This window comes from Tubulanus polymorphus, chromosome 2 (assembly GCF_964204645.1).
Source record: "Tubulanus polymorphus chromosome 2, tnTubPoly1.2, whole genome shotgun sequence".
Taxonomy (NCBI): Eukaryota; Metazoa; Nemertea; class Palaeonemertea; order Tubulaniformes; family Tubulanidae; genus Tubulanus; species Tubulanus polymorphus.
The window spans coordinates 2,630,466-2,643,680 of NC_134026.1; the positions used below are offsets into that span (position 1 = coordinate 2,630,466).

Here is a 13,215-nt window from a genome sequence, read left to right on the forward strand (position 1 = left end):
TCTAATATTTGTGTAAAGTGTCTGTTAGTCAGAATTATCCTCAGGGAAAGAAATTTCTTACCTTATGCGTTTATTTGAGTCGACCCATTATGAAATGGTGAAATGGAATACATCGTTTACAATTTAGAAAAAAATGAATTAAACATGGACTGAAGAATTTCAAGTATTTATTTGTATATTTTAGAATGTATTTAGTATCACGAAGTGGGTTCAATTCTACTATTAGCTAACCACTATTAATAATCAGGGGCGATGTATCGAAAAAGAGTTAAAAGTGGTTTTTAGTTTCTCTGATGTGTCGAACACTGATGATATTTATATAATCAAATAGCTGATAATTTTGTGACTAAATCGTTTAAATCCCCATGACATTCAGACACTTCACTCGATGAGTTGATATCAATAGAATATCTGACTGCAGACTCGTCTCGTTTTCAGAGAAACATTGATTTCATATATATGAAACATCTCTTCACAAACACGCTGCCATATTGAAATTTTATGCAAGTCTGGTTTTTACAATTTTTTTGGGGTAAAATATCGTACAAGTCAATCAATATTCTTTTAATGCCATTTTATTTTTGTCAACTAAACAAATTGGTGCATTTCTTCTCTACTTTGGCCATTTTGGACATTGAAATGCCTTTTTTTCAAAATTAGCCCCTCTGATTAAGGTAGTGAGCCTAATATTGCCTTTTTGGACATAATGGTGCCATTTTGGTTAGTTAGTTCTCCAAAATGAGCCCCTCCATCCATCCCTGTATAGTGCATGTAAAGCAAGTTGTATGATCTTCTTCAAGAAGTATATACACCCATGAGGCCAGGGACGGATGCGATTCAGGGAGGGGTGCGCCCCAATGGCATATCATAATTAGTACATCAAGCATCAGTTGATATTTGATAGCTTTTATAAAAGCACATTACGAAGATCACCTACCTATTTATCTCAAAATTGAATTGAATTGAATTGTACGTGTGTATACTGGTTGAGATCATACATTGACCACACGTTTCGTGATTCATATGTGGTTTTATTATCCATATAATTCATTCCGTGTTAACCCCATCCCCCTTCCCCCTCGCCACCGCCCACCCCCCCCCCCCGCATCAGAAATTCTATACATCCTTACACTGACTTTTGCTCATTGTCTTCAATTATCAAACAGTGGCCGATATTTCACATAAATATTACTGTCTTAACAAGCGAAATTCTATTCAATTATTCAATTCATTTCGCGCATGTCAAAGATTAAATAATAAATGTGGCGTTGACTCGAGCTAAACGCTAGCGAACTGACGCTTCTAATTGCCTGCCTCGGGTTCCTCCGCTCAAACTTTGATTATTTCGGCGAAAAAGAAGATTAGGTAATTAATCAATTAGGATAATTAGCGCTCGGCGCTTTCGATTCATATATCATATTATCTAGTAATGAAATCTGGGTTGTTTGATGAAGATGAGATCGCGATAAGACAAGAGTCGGGTGGCACTTAGAGCTTATAAGATTTTAAGTGATATCGAGTCCGAACGGAAATAATTGAACGAAGTTTCTTCGGCGAATGTAAAGTGATTTGTTATCGATATCGAACAACCAGACGATGACGCTTTTAAAAATCTATCCACCCACTGGCTTTGGGTGTAAAACTCAGACTTTATCGTCTGAGGTGATTTGCCGTAAAATTCTGCGCGTTAGTCGTAAATTGCTGTCAATGTATGAAAGCACGCCGTGTCGTACGATATAGTAGCGATGACACTTTTCGCGGGCTAATTTCAGCTGAGGGCGCGCGTGCTTCGAGAAGCACTTGCTACTGAAGCCATGACAAAAGAATAAAGGGCTCATTATTGGCCGTGTTAGCAAGGATAAGCTACGCAAAGATGACAACCAGTAGCTCGTTAGAACGCCGTTAGCTTCACTTTTAGATGTTTCTGTATGGGCTAATAACGTCTGATAGCCGGGTTTCATCCTCTGTTCGAATTTCATCAACATCTTTCGCGGATACGTTAAAAACTTCCATTGATCCATCCGCGTAAATGCGAGAAAAAATCATTTCTTCTTTCGTCGGATCAATACATAAACATCATTTCCATCGAAAGAAAGATTTTTGGTCATGGAACATGTTTAAAAATTCGCCGTTCTGCATATGCTGGGATTTTATAGGGTGCTGCATTAAGTGTATGACATCGTGGCTGTTGAAGTAGCAAGGCTTTCGATACCCCAAAAAAATCAATTTTGGTGGAAACCGATGATAGATTCATCGATGTGTAATTAGCGAGTTGAATGTTTACTCAGCGAAAGATTTCCTCTATTTCATTCGTTGTACTGATTAGTTGGTGTTCAATGGTTATTAAGTCGAAGCTCGGCGCGCGCGAAAACAGTTCTCATCCGAAACGCAGAAAAATCCGTCAACTTAAAGACGTATTGATTTTTGTCGATATCGAATGCGTTGTGCAGATCTACAGAGACTAATGATTAATTATTGAACACTGATAATGAATCACACCACGCTTCCTAATCGTATTTCACTCACACATGTCGATTATTTCCAATCTGTAATCTGACATTTTGATTTAACTTTGATATTCGGCCATTTGTGTGGACGTCATTTCCTAAAGATGAGTAGTTCAGGTCTCTTCGACTTCTTGTAGCTGTGATCATATAATCGCTGACTAGTCCATTCATGGAGCTATTGACTAGTTTATACATCCATGGTCCATTCTAATTTGACCCAGTCCTTTGAACCATCGACTCTGAAACATTATTAGAGTCCATGCTTGATCGGACCAATTAAGAAAGGACCAAATCTAAATTCTGTGCGTTCACACATGTTTTGAAGTCAGCTGGTCCAGCTAGACTCAACACTGTGATGTGACAGCAAAGTTTCTATTCACACAGAAATGTGGTCCATTCTGAAATTCAGAACGGACCTGGATCAGTCTCTTTGGTCTGTCTTAATTAGTCTGTTCATAAATGGAATTGACAAATTCAGAACCAACTTTTCACTAGTGTAAAGCTTGGTCGTTCTAAATTGGAACTGAAAATAGAACGCTATTAATAGCATAGTGTGAACAACATTATTGTTCATTTTTTAATTCTACAACAAAAATGCGGACTATCTTAAAAAATGTACGCATTATCAAGATGTGAAAATCGACTCATTTGCTGCAATCTGATGTTGCGGAGAATATCATTCAGATATTAACTATAGATTACTGACGACTGGTGTTTAGTGAAACCACAAACGCGATGTAAACTATATGCTTGATTTTTATTGATATTTCCACCATCACATATTACAAGAACGTAGACTAAAAAAGCCCTCGATTTCGATTTCGTTGCGCAATCTAAAAAAAAATTTAGCTATTTCTGTAGCTATTCATATAAATATTTCTTATTCGAATCGAACGTGGCAAGTCATTAAAAAGGGGTCGACATTGATCGATGTGTTACGAGGCTGTTATTGAAAAACCTTTGCTTTGAGCTGAAGCGATTTATCATGTGAAATATGATTATTAATTTATATACATTCTTTTCTCATTACAGAATCTATTAAGATCGCTATTTGATATGCAGCTATGGCAGGGCTAAAGATCCGTGTTGGCCGATAACATACCTCACACCCGCAACACTACATACACATCATGATTGAACAATTTACAAACCGACGAGTGATCAAAAAAATATGCCAGGTATATATAACATCTTTTTGTTCTTCAGGCTTGCCTGAGACCCTTATTCTTGTACTGTTTGTTTGTATTTGTGTCTGTCTTTCAGCTACTTAGCTTTGTTGATAGTGGGTCGATATTGATGAAACATGGGTATCAATGTTAGTATGGGCTTGGAGTAATCATTTGAAATGATTACTCCAAGGTATGGGGGTCTAGTTGTGTAGTGCAGTGTGGGGAAGAAATTCAAAAATGTGTCTTGACAAATTTGAGATATCGGCCCTAGATACAACAACATATCCAAAATACAATAGGAACTAACGCATGGTGATTTCGGAATTCCTGGTTTGAGTCTGAGCCCGAGAACCGAGAACCGTTATTGGCTTTATCTCTCATCAGTTAGCTTTGTCACATTTATCCTACTCAATATTAGGGGCAAATCAAAAAAGATCCCATAGTAGCTTCAGGGTGCACCAGAAACTTAAATGAAAAGTTAAAGCTATTCAATACTTCCTGGGGGCTTTTTGTAGCGTTATATATAGCATTTAGATGATATGCTATTTAAATTTTTTATCTCACTTTTTAAAAAATCTGACTGAGTTCAATAAACTCTCCCTGGATCTTATATAACGACCAAAATTAGTTTTATGTTGTTGTAAACACGCAGAAAAAACTTTGACGTATTGCATATCGCGCCTGAAGCTGTTCCGAGCTTGTTACGGCAAATTGATTCGAAAACGTTTTCGTTTGTACGCAGGATTAAACAGCCCTGCACGAAAATATCCATCAGCTAAGTTTGATAACCATCTCGCACTCATAAATACGATTGACAAATTGCATAGTTTGTCTGCATTTGCCTTACCATCTGTAGATAAAACCTGAACGCCTAACTTCGAATGTTTCGTTAATCGATATATTTTGAAATTTGCTTCAACTTTAAAAGGTCATATTCTTAAAACGGTTGTTTTTACTGCTAGTGCTATGTTTGATCTACTGTTGTTCTCCTGTCAGCACTGATTGACACTTTCAGCGCATCCGATATAAAACGCATTCCGCTGATTTTCCGCTAATTATCATGTAGACTCAGAGTATAGTATTTTACAGAGATACGAAAATAGTTGGTAAATTGATAAGGATACGACCTCGAGCTATCTGTTTTCTGTGTTTGGTAACAACATTCTCCGGTTCCATAATTATTCATCCGTGACTTAGTCACCGCGTAGATGCCTTCCATGCCGCGTAGATGCCTTCCATACCGATCTATGCTTATAGCCTCGATCCATTTTGATAACAACGACGGCTACTACTAGAATTGAAACGTGACGTAATCACTGTTTGGTCTACGTATTAAAAAACTCAGGAATCATGAATCGGTAGAAATGGAGTTTCTTCTTTTGAGAAAATCAATTATCTCATCGACGTCGCAAATGAGCCTTAGGACAAGCAGTCATATCTCATTTGGATTGATTCTTGTAAAAACATCCATCGGAAGATGTTGATTTAAAGTGTGGTTTGCCATCTACGTTCGACTGTAACATCCCAGCAAGGTCTCACAGTTCTCTGCTTGTTCTAACTTGAGGAAAAATTGTATTAGGTTAGATTCATGAATTACCGGTTTCCACTCCATTCAATCTTGGAGTAATCAGTCTGATTACTCGGAGATTCAATCAATTATTGGAGGTTTCCGAGTTCCCTGCATTGAGCCAACGCGAGAAAAACTTGGCGTCGGATGATTTCTTGTGCCAACACGAGGAATTAGGTAATATCCAAGTATTTCCAGCTTCCACTTCATTCAATTAATGAGTGTCCTGTGGACTCTTAAGATCAAATTCGAATCCATGGTTGTACAACTGAAAACTCGGGATTTGGCAATATTTCTTATATTTGTGGCGCGATTCTTTTTCTTCATTCGGTTAATGATTGTAGGTCTGTGAGTTGTCCGTGTCGTGCGCTAACGTGTCATCTTATGATTTTCCTATATTTCCATTTTTGCCTCGATACTCCATCTTCATTGAATGTCGCTGATTTATGAGCTTCTGACGTGTGTCGCGAACTGTAGAAAAACTCGGAATGAAAGCCGTATGAACGGTGCCCGCAGTCATCCTGGCATTCCGACTGTCGTGTATACATTGACTGAAAGCGTTACTCACTACATTAAATACACCGCTGGTATGGCATGCCTGCTGTTTTTGACCCTTCCTCCCCCCCGGCAGGGATTCGAACCTGATGGCATCGAGATTGCCACGGCAGGAAACCCTGCCATAATCGAACGTGCGCGCAGATACATGCGCAGTTCAGATGATGTGATTTTTAGCCAATCAGAAATCCCGTTTTATTTTAGCCCGGGTTTTCCCATTTATAGTTCTTCCTTGAAATTTGCCTCAACGATTATACAACGAGCAATCTGATTGGTGCCGCCAGTTTTCGTTCGGAAAGCTGCGCATGTACCTGCGCACCCGGTCTACTGATGCAGGGGTTCGTGCCGTGGCTGAGTGTAGCGATGCCATCAGGTTCGAGTCCCTGCAGAGGGAGGATGTTTTTGACCATAAGGTCGCTATTCGAGATGAGACGACTAGATGTTGTTTGACTGGCAGCGAAATGGCTTCCCGTCTCCGTCATTTATTGGCAGTGAATGTTTTTAACCGCGATGCGTCTCTCGGAAGGACTACGGACGGCGACGTGTCTGTTTGCGATGTTAAACACCGCGCTTAAAGCTCCGTTCCGAAGATTGTAAAAAGATAGTAGTAAACGCACACCCGGTGATCCCTGGCATCTTCGAGAGGTGACATTCCGATATTGTTGATTCATTGTTACCATGGTAATGCGTGTCATTTATGTTTCCTGAATTCGTGAGTAGATAGTGAAATTTTCCCCGCGGGGATTGATGTGGACGTATTTTAATGTTTTCAAGGTGCTTTATCGAATTTTTCGTCAGAAATATCGATGATTAATGCCGAATATCGCGACGCGAAACATCGACATATTTATATTTGAAAAATGAAGCGAACGACCCGCCAGAAAATCTGTCTGAATTCGAGTGAAAAATGAGAACTTTATTCAATATCGAAAAGTATCGATAGAAACGTTTACGATTTGACGCAAGAATTTTTATGAAGTCTTGAAATCGCGTTGGATAAAGTTGATATTTCGTACGATCAGTAATTTCCTCACGTCGTTCAAACTAGTGACAGCCGCCGTCAAATTGGACTAAAGTTTACGTGGAAATGTAATAAAATAAAACTCTACTCGGCGTTGGGAGCGAGATCTTTGCCTCGGAGAGATGCCAGACAAACGTGTGCCGATATTTTCCGGTTCGGTCTGCTGTAGTCGGTAATCTCAGATGGCAAATCAAGTTTCATGAGCATCAAAGCTTATATTGATTAGATTGAACCTGACATTCACCGATTGAATAAGTGGCCTGACCAAAAGCGTCATGTATGACATAGGCCGTGTGTTTATATCGTTCTAGCTAACTCAATAAACCCTTCATTGCCATCAGTTATGGATCGAGAAGAAGATATTACACTTCATCATGGTACACGTCTGGGGGTATCCGGACACCTACCACATCATGGTACACGTCTGGGGGTACCCGGACACCTACCTACCACATTATGGTACACGTCTGGGGGTATCCGGACACCTACCTACCACATTATGGTACATGTCTGGGGGTACATCGTAATCGGGGTACATCATAAGGTCTGCGTCTAGATCTTTCGATAAATGAGTCTTACTCAGCAGGTAGTTAACCCCGATCTTATTCACTGTTTGCCTAAAACCCCATTTATTTTGGGTATCCCTCTTATAAAAAAATTCTAACATAGCCGCAAAGCATCTGTGCGTTTTAGGTCCAGGAAAAATTCAGTCGGACCAGGTCCGAGCCGAATTTGCATGTGATGAATTGCGACTGGTTACGGAAGTGACTCACTTCGAGAGTGGTTTACCGATGGTTTCTAATCAGGCCAAATTTGATGCCTGAGCCGTGCTGCGTCTGCATCTTTTGATCCTCAGTCACTGATCCTGCCCACTCGACTCGATCTTGTTAACTGTTTGCCACAAACCCGGTCTATTTTGGAAATTCTTCTTATAGGAAATTAAATGTGTTGTGCGTATGTTGCCGTATCATTCGTCGTCGCTGCGTAGACAAAATACAGCCTGTAAAGATCGCGTTTAATTTTCTTTCATGTTAAACGCTATTACTTCGGTAGAACCGATAAAGTAATCAACCGGTTCACCATAAATCAGTTATTGACATTGGCATTAATTCACGGGCCATGTTTCTATCTCTTATCACTTCTCGACACACGAGGTATCTTCGTTTGGCGTTTAGGACATGCGATGTGCGTGATGAACACCCACTAAACGTATTATTATTAGAATTCGCTTTGATGAATTGCCTTCGCAGTCGATCGCGGGCGGAAGATGCCGCTAAACTGCTCAAATCTCTCGCGTATATCGAAGATATTGTTCAATTCGAAATCTCGAACGCATAAATCTTACGAAGATCGGCGCGTACTCCGTGAGATAATTTCGGTTTGTGTCGATGTGCATGAACACATAAAAGAGATCTGATATTTTACCCATAAATTTGATTTTATTAAAGGTTAAATACTCGAATTGCTGAAATTATTGCAATAAATTGAATGGCATGTTTTCTGGAGATATGACTCATTGTGTGATTTACGTTTATGCTTAAGACCGAATGAATGGAATCAGAAGATGGCTTCTAATTTCATATTTGATGGATTGAAGTTCCCGGTAAACTTTCCAACTTTTGCCAAAGTCATCCACGCAGATTTGCTACCATAACGCCATTCGCTATGGTTTGAAAGCAAAATCTTGCCAACTCATACTAATCTGTCAATTGCATATAAGTAATTAGTCAATGTGCCGTAAAAAGTCATTGCAAGCATCATCTCATTCCGTTACAAACAATACTGTGTTTGACAAGTCTTGACTTCTCTATAAATAAAACAGTCACAGTCCAATCACGTCTTACCATGAAAGCAATAATTGACCAATCATTATCACCAGCGTGAATACTAACATATTTGGCAGGGAAGCAATAAACAAAGTTGCATAGTCTTCGGCAAACTTAGCACCGAGATTTATCTGCTTGTGTCCCATAGTTGTCTATACTCATTCAGTGAGAAACTATGAGAGGAATCCCGGACAAAAATGTTGATTAATATCCGAGAACATTGTGGCGGAGGATGGGCTTGAATGCACAACTCATCCTCGTTATTTTCAGTATTAGTTTTTTTTCAGAATCACTTAATTTTTCTTCCACCTTTCCGTGCAAATGCTGCTAATGACATAAACCTCTGTGTTGAGAGTAATTCATCTAATTAACCGATTGCAGATGGCAAATTTCATTATCTAATAACCGCGCAAAAAGAGCTGCGTTCCATCAGTGGACGAAATGAAGTTACACCGAAATAGCTATGAGGCCCAATTAGTTTCTCTCTGTACTGTCTTCTGTTCTTCTTATTACCGACTGATTTTTGACTAGAATTCCTTTTTTTTGCTTCACCATCTGTGGCTCACATTTCGCTCACATTTCTCAACCAGCCGCATTCATTAATTCATTGAGAACGACTTTACAACTCATCGGGGATCTGCGTTAGTTCGTTCATTAGTTCGGTCTTCTCGGTTTTGTTTTTGAGAAGTATTACCTACCTCCCTGTTGTATATATTATCTGTATCTAGTATTGATTGTTACTGTGGGAGAGACATACGAATCAGCGATACAGCTCTGAATTCTCACGAGATTCCCCGGATCTTAATTCGTCTAATCTGCAGTCACGATGTTGTTCAGCGTTGACCCTGTAAGTTATCAGTTCTAGCCTGTGACGTCTTCAGACTGTGATTTTATGATATCTGCGGTGAATGTATCGTCATTCATCTCACATCCAGCGAGTGTATTAATCAGCAGACGGCTAACTCTTCATTCCGTCGTCGAAACGAAATCTCCTCATTTATTCGCGCGACTTTTGTTTGCGCGTTTGTTCTGTTCGTCGTCGTTTGCGTTTATAGAAAAGACGTCAAAGAAGCTGAGAATGAATCGATGATGATCTCGTTATATCGGTTGGACTTTGTTTTACTGCATGTGCTGTGTAGGCTGGATGCGGAGGAGAGTGATAGTGAGAGGCTGGATACAGAGGAGAGTGATAGTGAGAGGCTGGATACAGAGGAGAGTGATAGTGAGAGGCAGATGATGCTGAAGTTGTTGATGATGCTGTGAGGTGTATTTTTCACAAGTATCCGATACACACAGAGCAGTTTGGCGCAAATCAATTTTTCTGATCGTTCATCGTTCACGACGTTTCAGCCCCTCTACGAGAACGAATTGGCCATCCATTTTATCCGTAACAATTTCACAGATTGATTTTTTATGGCTATTCGGATTTATAGTTGATGCTTCGGTTAATTGCGAGTTAAGGGAAAGCAGCAGCTGATACTGATTAGCTGTCATCTCGATCTCGATATTGATACATGATTCCAGACGAGATTAACTCTTATTAAAACTCTCTTATTTTCTCGGTGATTTTTCGATTATATATCCCGTCCCTGACCGTATCCTGTGACATTATCTGCTACTTCACTGATAAATTTGCCGTAGATTTATTTCACGATATATTTCTTCAGATTTTTCGGCGTCGGCGTTGTGAGTTCGTTACCAGCGAGCGAGTTGTTTTCTCTTCAAGTCTTTTCATATTTCTAAGATAACGTGTCTGAAGTAGCTTTTAAGATAAGAGTGACTGCTATTTGTCAATATGTAACTGCAGCACGTCGTATGAACGTGGCATTAAAACTTCAAGATGTTCACAAGTCAGCCGATATTTGATGTACCGAGGTATAGTATGGTTGCACTCGAGAATACTTTCTTCTTGTATCAAGTCTGCTCAACTTCATGTTATGAAGACTGTGGAACAATTTTTGAAACATTATCTTAAAAATCTGCTGCTGAAATGTGTGAAAATGCTTTTTTATTTGGCAGAGGCTAAATTTGATTCCGGCTCGGTCCAGGCCAGTTTGACTTGGGCCGAATCGGCTCCATTCGATCGTAGTTACATGGTGGCCACTGACCTGGAAAACTCAAGGAATCAGAAAATTGTGTTTCTTTATCGGTACATGGTTCAATACAAAATGTAGAAATTGTAACATTTTAAACCAGGAAATTCCTCATGGATTAAGTTTTTGTAATCACATGGAAAAACCAGTGAAAACTCAGGGGGTTTGTGAATGGTCCAAAACTGGCCAACGTGCGTCTGACTTTTCTTATTGTGGTCGGCTAATACAGGATGTTTCCATCCGACATCTCTGTATCCCAAAATGTGCTCTACATTTCGGTGACCGGTCGTACAAACATCATCCAAGGTTATACAGAATTGTTGTTGATGAAAATGCCTTTCAACATCTATCTTACAATTTAAAGCTTTTAGCCTTACACATCTACTGCATTTCAAATCTAAGCATTCGCGATGTTTTCCAAAGTTTCAAGACCTTCTTTTTTCTTTATCTCCCCGCAAAAATAGTCGTCAGACAAAAGTTTTTCCCGTCAGGCGGTTTTTATATCGATATCGGCGACAAGCGTTTTTACTTTGTCGGATCCGCGTTCGTCGTTTATCGAGGTTTTCCTCGTTTATTGATTCATCGCGCGCCACAAAAACAGAATATTCACATTAGACTATTATTCATTTATCCTCGATTCCACTTTGTAAACGGTATCTAATTTCTCGTATTCTTATCTTTTCTTTATCTGTTTTGGTTTTAGTTGATTTCGTTAGTTTGCGCGGTGCGATTCACCTGATTAAACGGCGCGAGACGTTAATAACGCAATTGATACGGCTTACGTCAATCAAAAATGCGAGCGATTTCCGTCGGGGAATTTCTTGACCCGCGATGCTGAATTAAGTTCAAGCTTGTTAGATTCCATAACCAATATACCAAATTACATCCCTCACTTGATAAACACTTGATTCCGATTTTCCAATTGCGTGCTATCGGTCGGTGGCGGCGATCGTGACGCGGCGCAGAAACGATTTCAAACGTAATCGATCGAAATACTCGGCGTCTGCTCGTACGATCGCGGAATCGATGACGAAACCGATTGCGGATAACTTATTATCTGCAATCCGATTTTTGAAGCGCGCCGAAAATCTCTACTTGTCAGTCGGCGATTGATGAATGCTTCGAATCTATGAATAGGAAGAACGACGACGACGTACGCTCCACTCATAAAGCCCGGTATGGATAATTATCAAGGTGTATAAGGCCGTCACGTTTCCCGTTTTGAAATGTCTTAAGCGATTTAAAAGTCATTACGCGTCGTGGAGAAATCGGTGAAATCTGTGAATACCGCGTGATGTGTTCGACTCTGTTTTTCCCGTCATTAATTCCTGATTTTAAGATGAAGCGCTCGAAGTTTATGCGCTGAAGCTTCGACACGTTTCGCGTGTTATCATTTCACCTGTAATAACACCAGTTTTCAGCTCAGATTCGTCGATTCAATTTGAATTCATCAAAAACAAAGTCTGTCAGACGATAGTCGCCATCACATGGACACGATTTGGCCCGTATCAGGCCCAGTCATACGGCTTGGGCCTGGTCCAATGTTTTTGGTCAGGCCAAACAGACCCATTTGGCAAGCTCGTAAATAGTTGTTCCTTGTTCCGCGCCAAAAAAGTTTGCGCGATCGCGGCTAATATTACGGGCCAATTTGGCACCAGTTGAACAGTTAGCCCGGGACAAAAACACTGGTGTGATTTAGATCCCTGAAACAGAGTCTTTTCTGCATCATTCTGATGAAGATTTTTTTGGCCACAATTTGTATCCCAGAACGATACAAATTGCTCGGTATCGGATTATTTGAGTATCATCTTTAACGATTAGATATTGAATGCGGTGTATGTCGTTATCTATATGAAATTGTCCGCAGGAATTTGCTCGTGTTTGTGTCCGCTGGCCGCTTGATTAAAAAAAAAACTACTCGATCATCATTTGAATTTGATTGATGGTGTTGAATGGTTCGGGCGTTCGTTGGTTAATGGATGGTTTATCGAGATGTATGAATTATTAAATAGTCATCTCAACTGTGTCCACAGAGTACACTTCGATGCGGATGTGCGGTACTTAAGTGGCTTGTTTTCCGCGATATCGATGTCCGTTTCATTTTGATCTAATGATTTATACACGAACAAACAATTGATGTATGTCCCACAACAGAATTTTATAAGAAAAAATTTACTAAACAATGAAACCACGAAGTTTCAGGTGTCGACTAACAGCCATCATCAGGTGGAATGACGGTTGATAGTCAACAGCTGAAATGTTGTGGTTTCGTTTTGATAAATTTATCATATAGAATTCTATTGTAGGACTTGTTTAAGCTTTCTACAGTTGATATGGATTAGAACATGGACGTTTAAACTAGGACGTATAATCTAGTTTATATGCCCTAGTTTATACGTCCTAGTTTATACGTCCATGTTCTAATCCATATCAACTGTAGAAAGCTTAAACAAGTCCTACAATAGAATTCTATATGA

At 39.7% G+C, this 13,215-nt stretch overlaps 1 protein-coding gene across 4 annotated transcripts in view; it reads left to right on the top strand.

The window, feature by feature from the left end:
• Positions 1-13,215, top strand: part of LOC141898456 (protein O-linked-mannose beta-1,2-N-acetylglucosaminyltransferase 1-like) — a 51,179-nt gene that overhangs the window by 26,307 nt on the left and 11,657 nt on the right. For all 4 annotated transcript variants that reach the window (XM_074784346.1, XM_074784344.1, XM_074784345.1 and 1 more), the window contains one exon: positions 3,540-3,685. In XM_074784346.1, coding sequence (XP_074640447.1) covers positions 3,638-3,685 — 48 coding nt within the window. In that variant the 5' untranslated portion in view covers positions 3,540-3,637. The remainder of the gene's footprint in view (positions 1-3,539; positions 3,686-13,215) is intronic.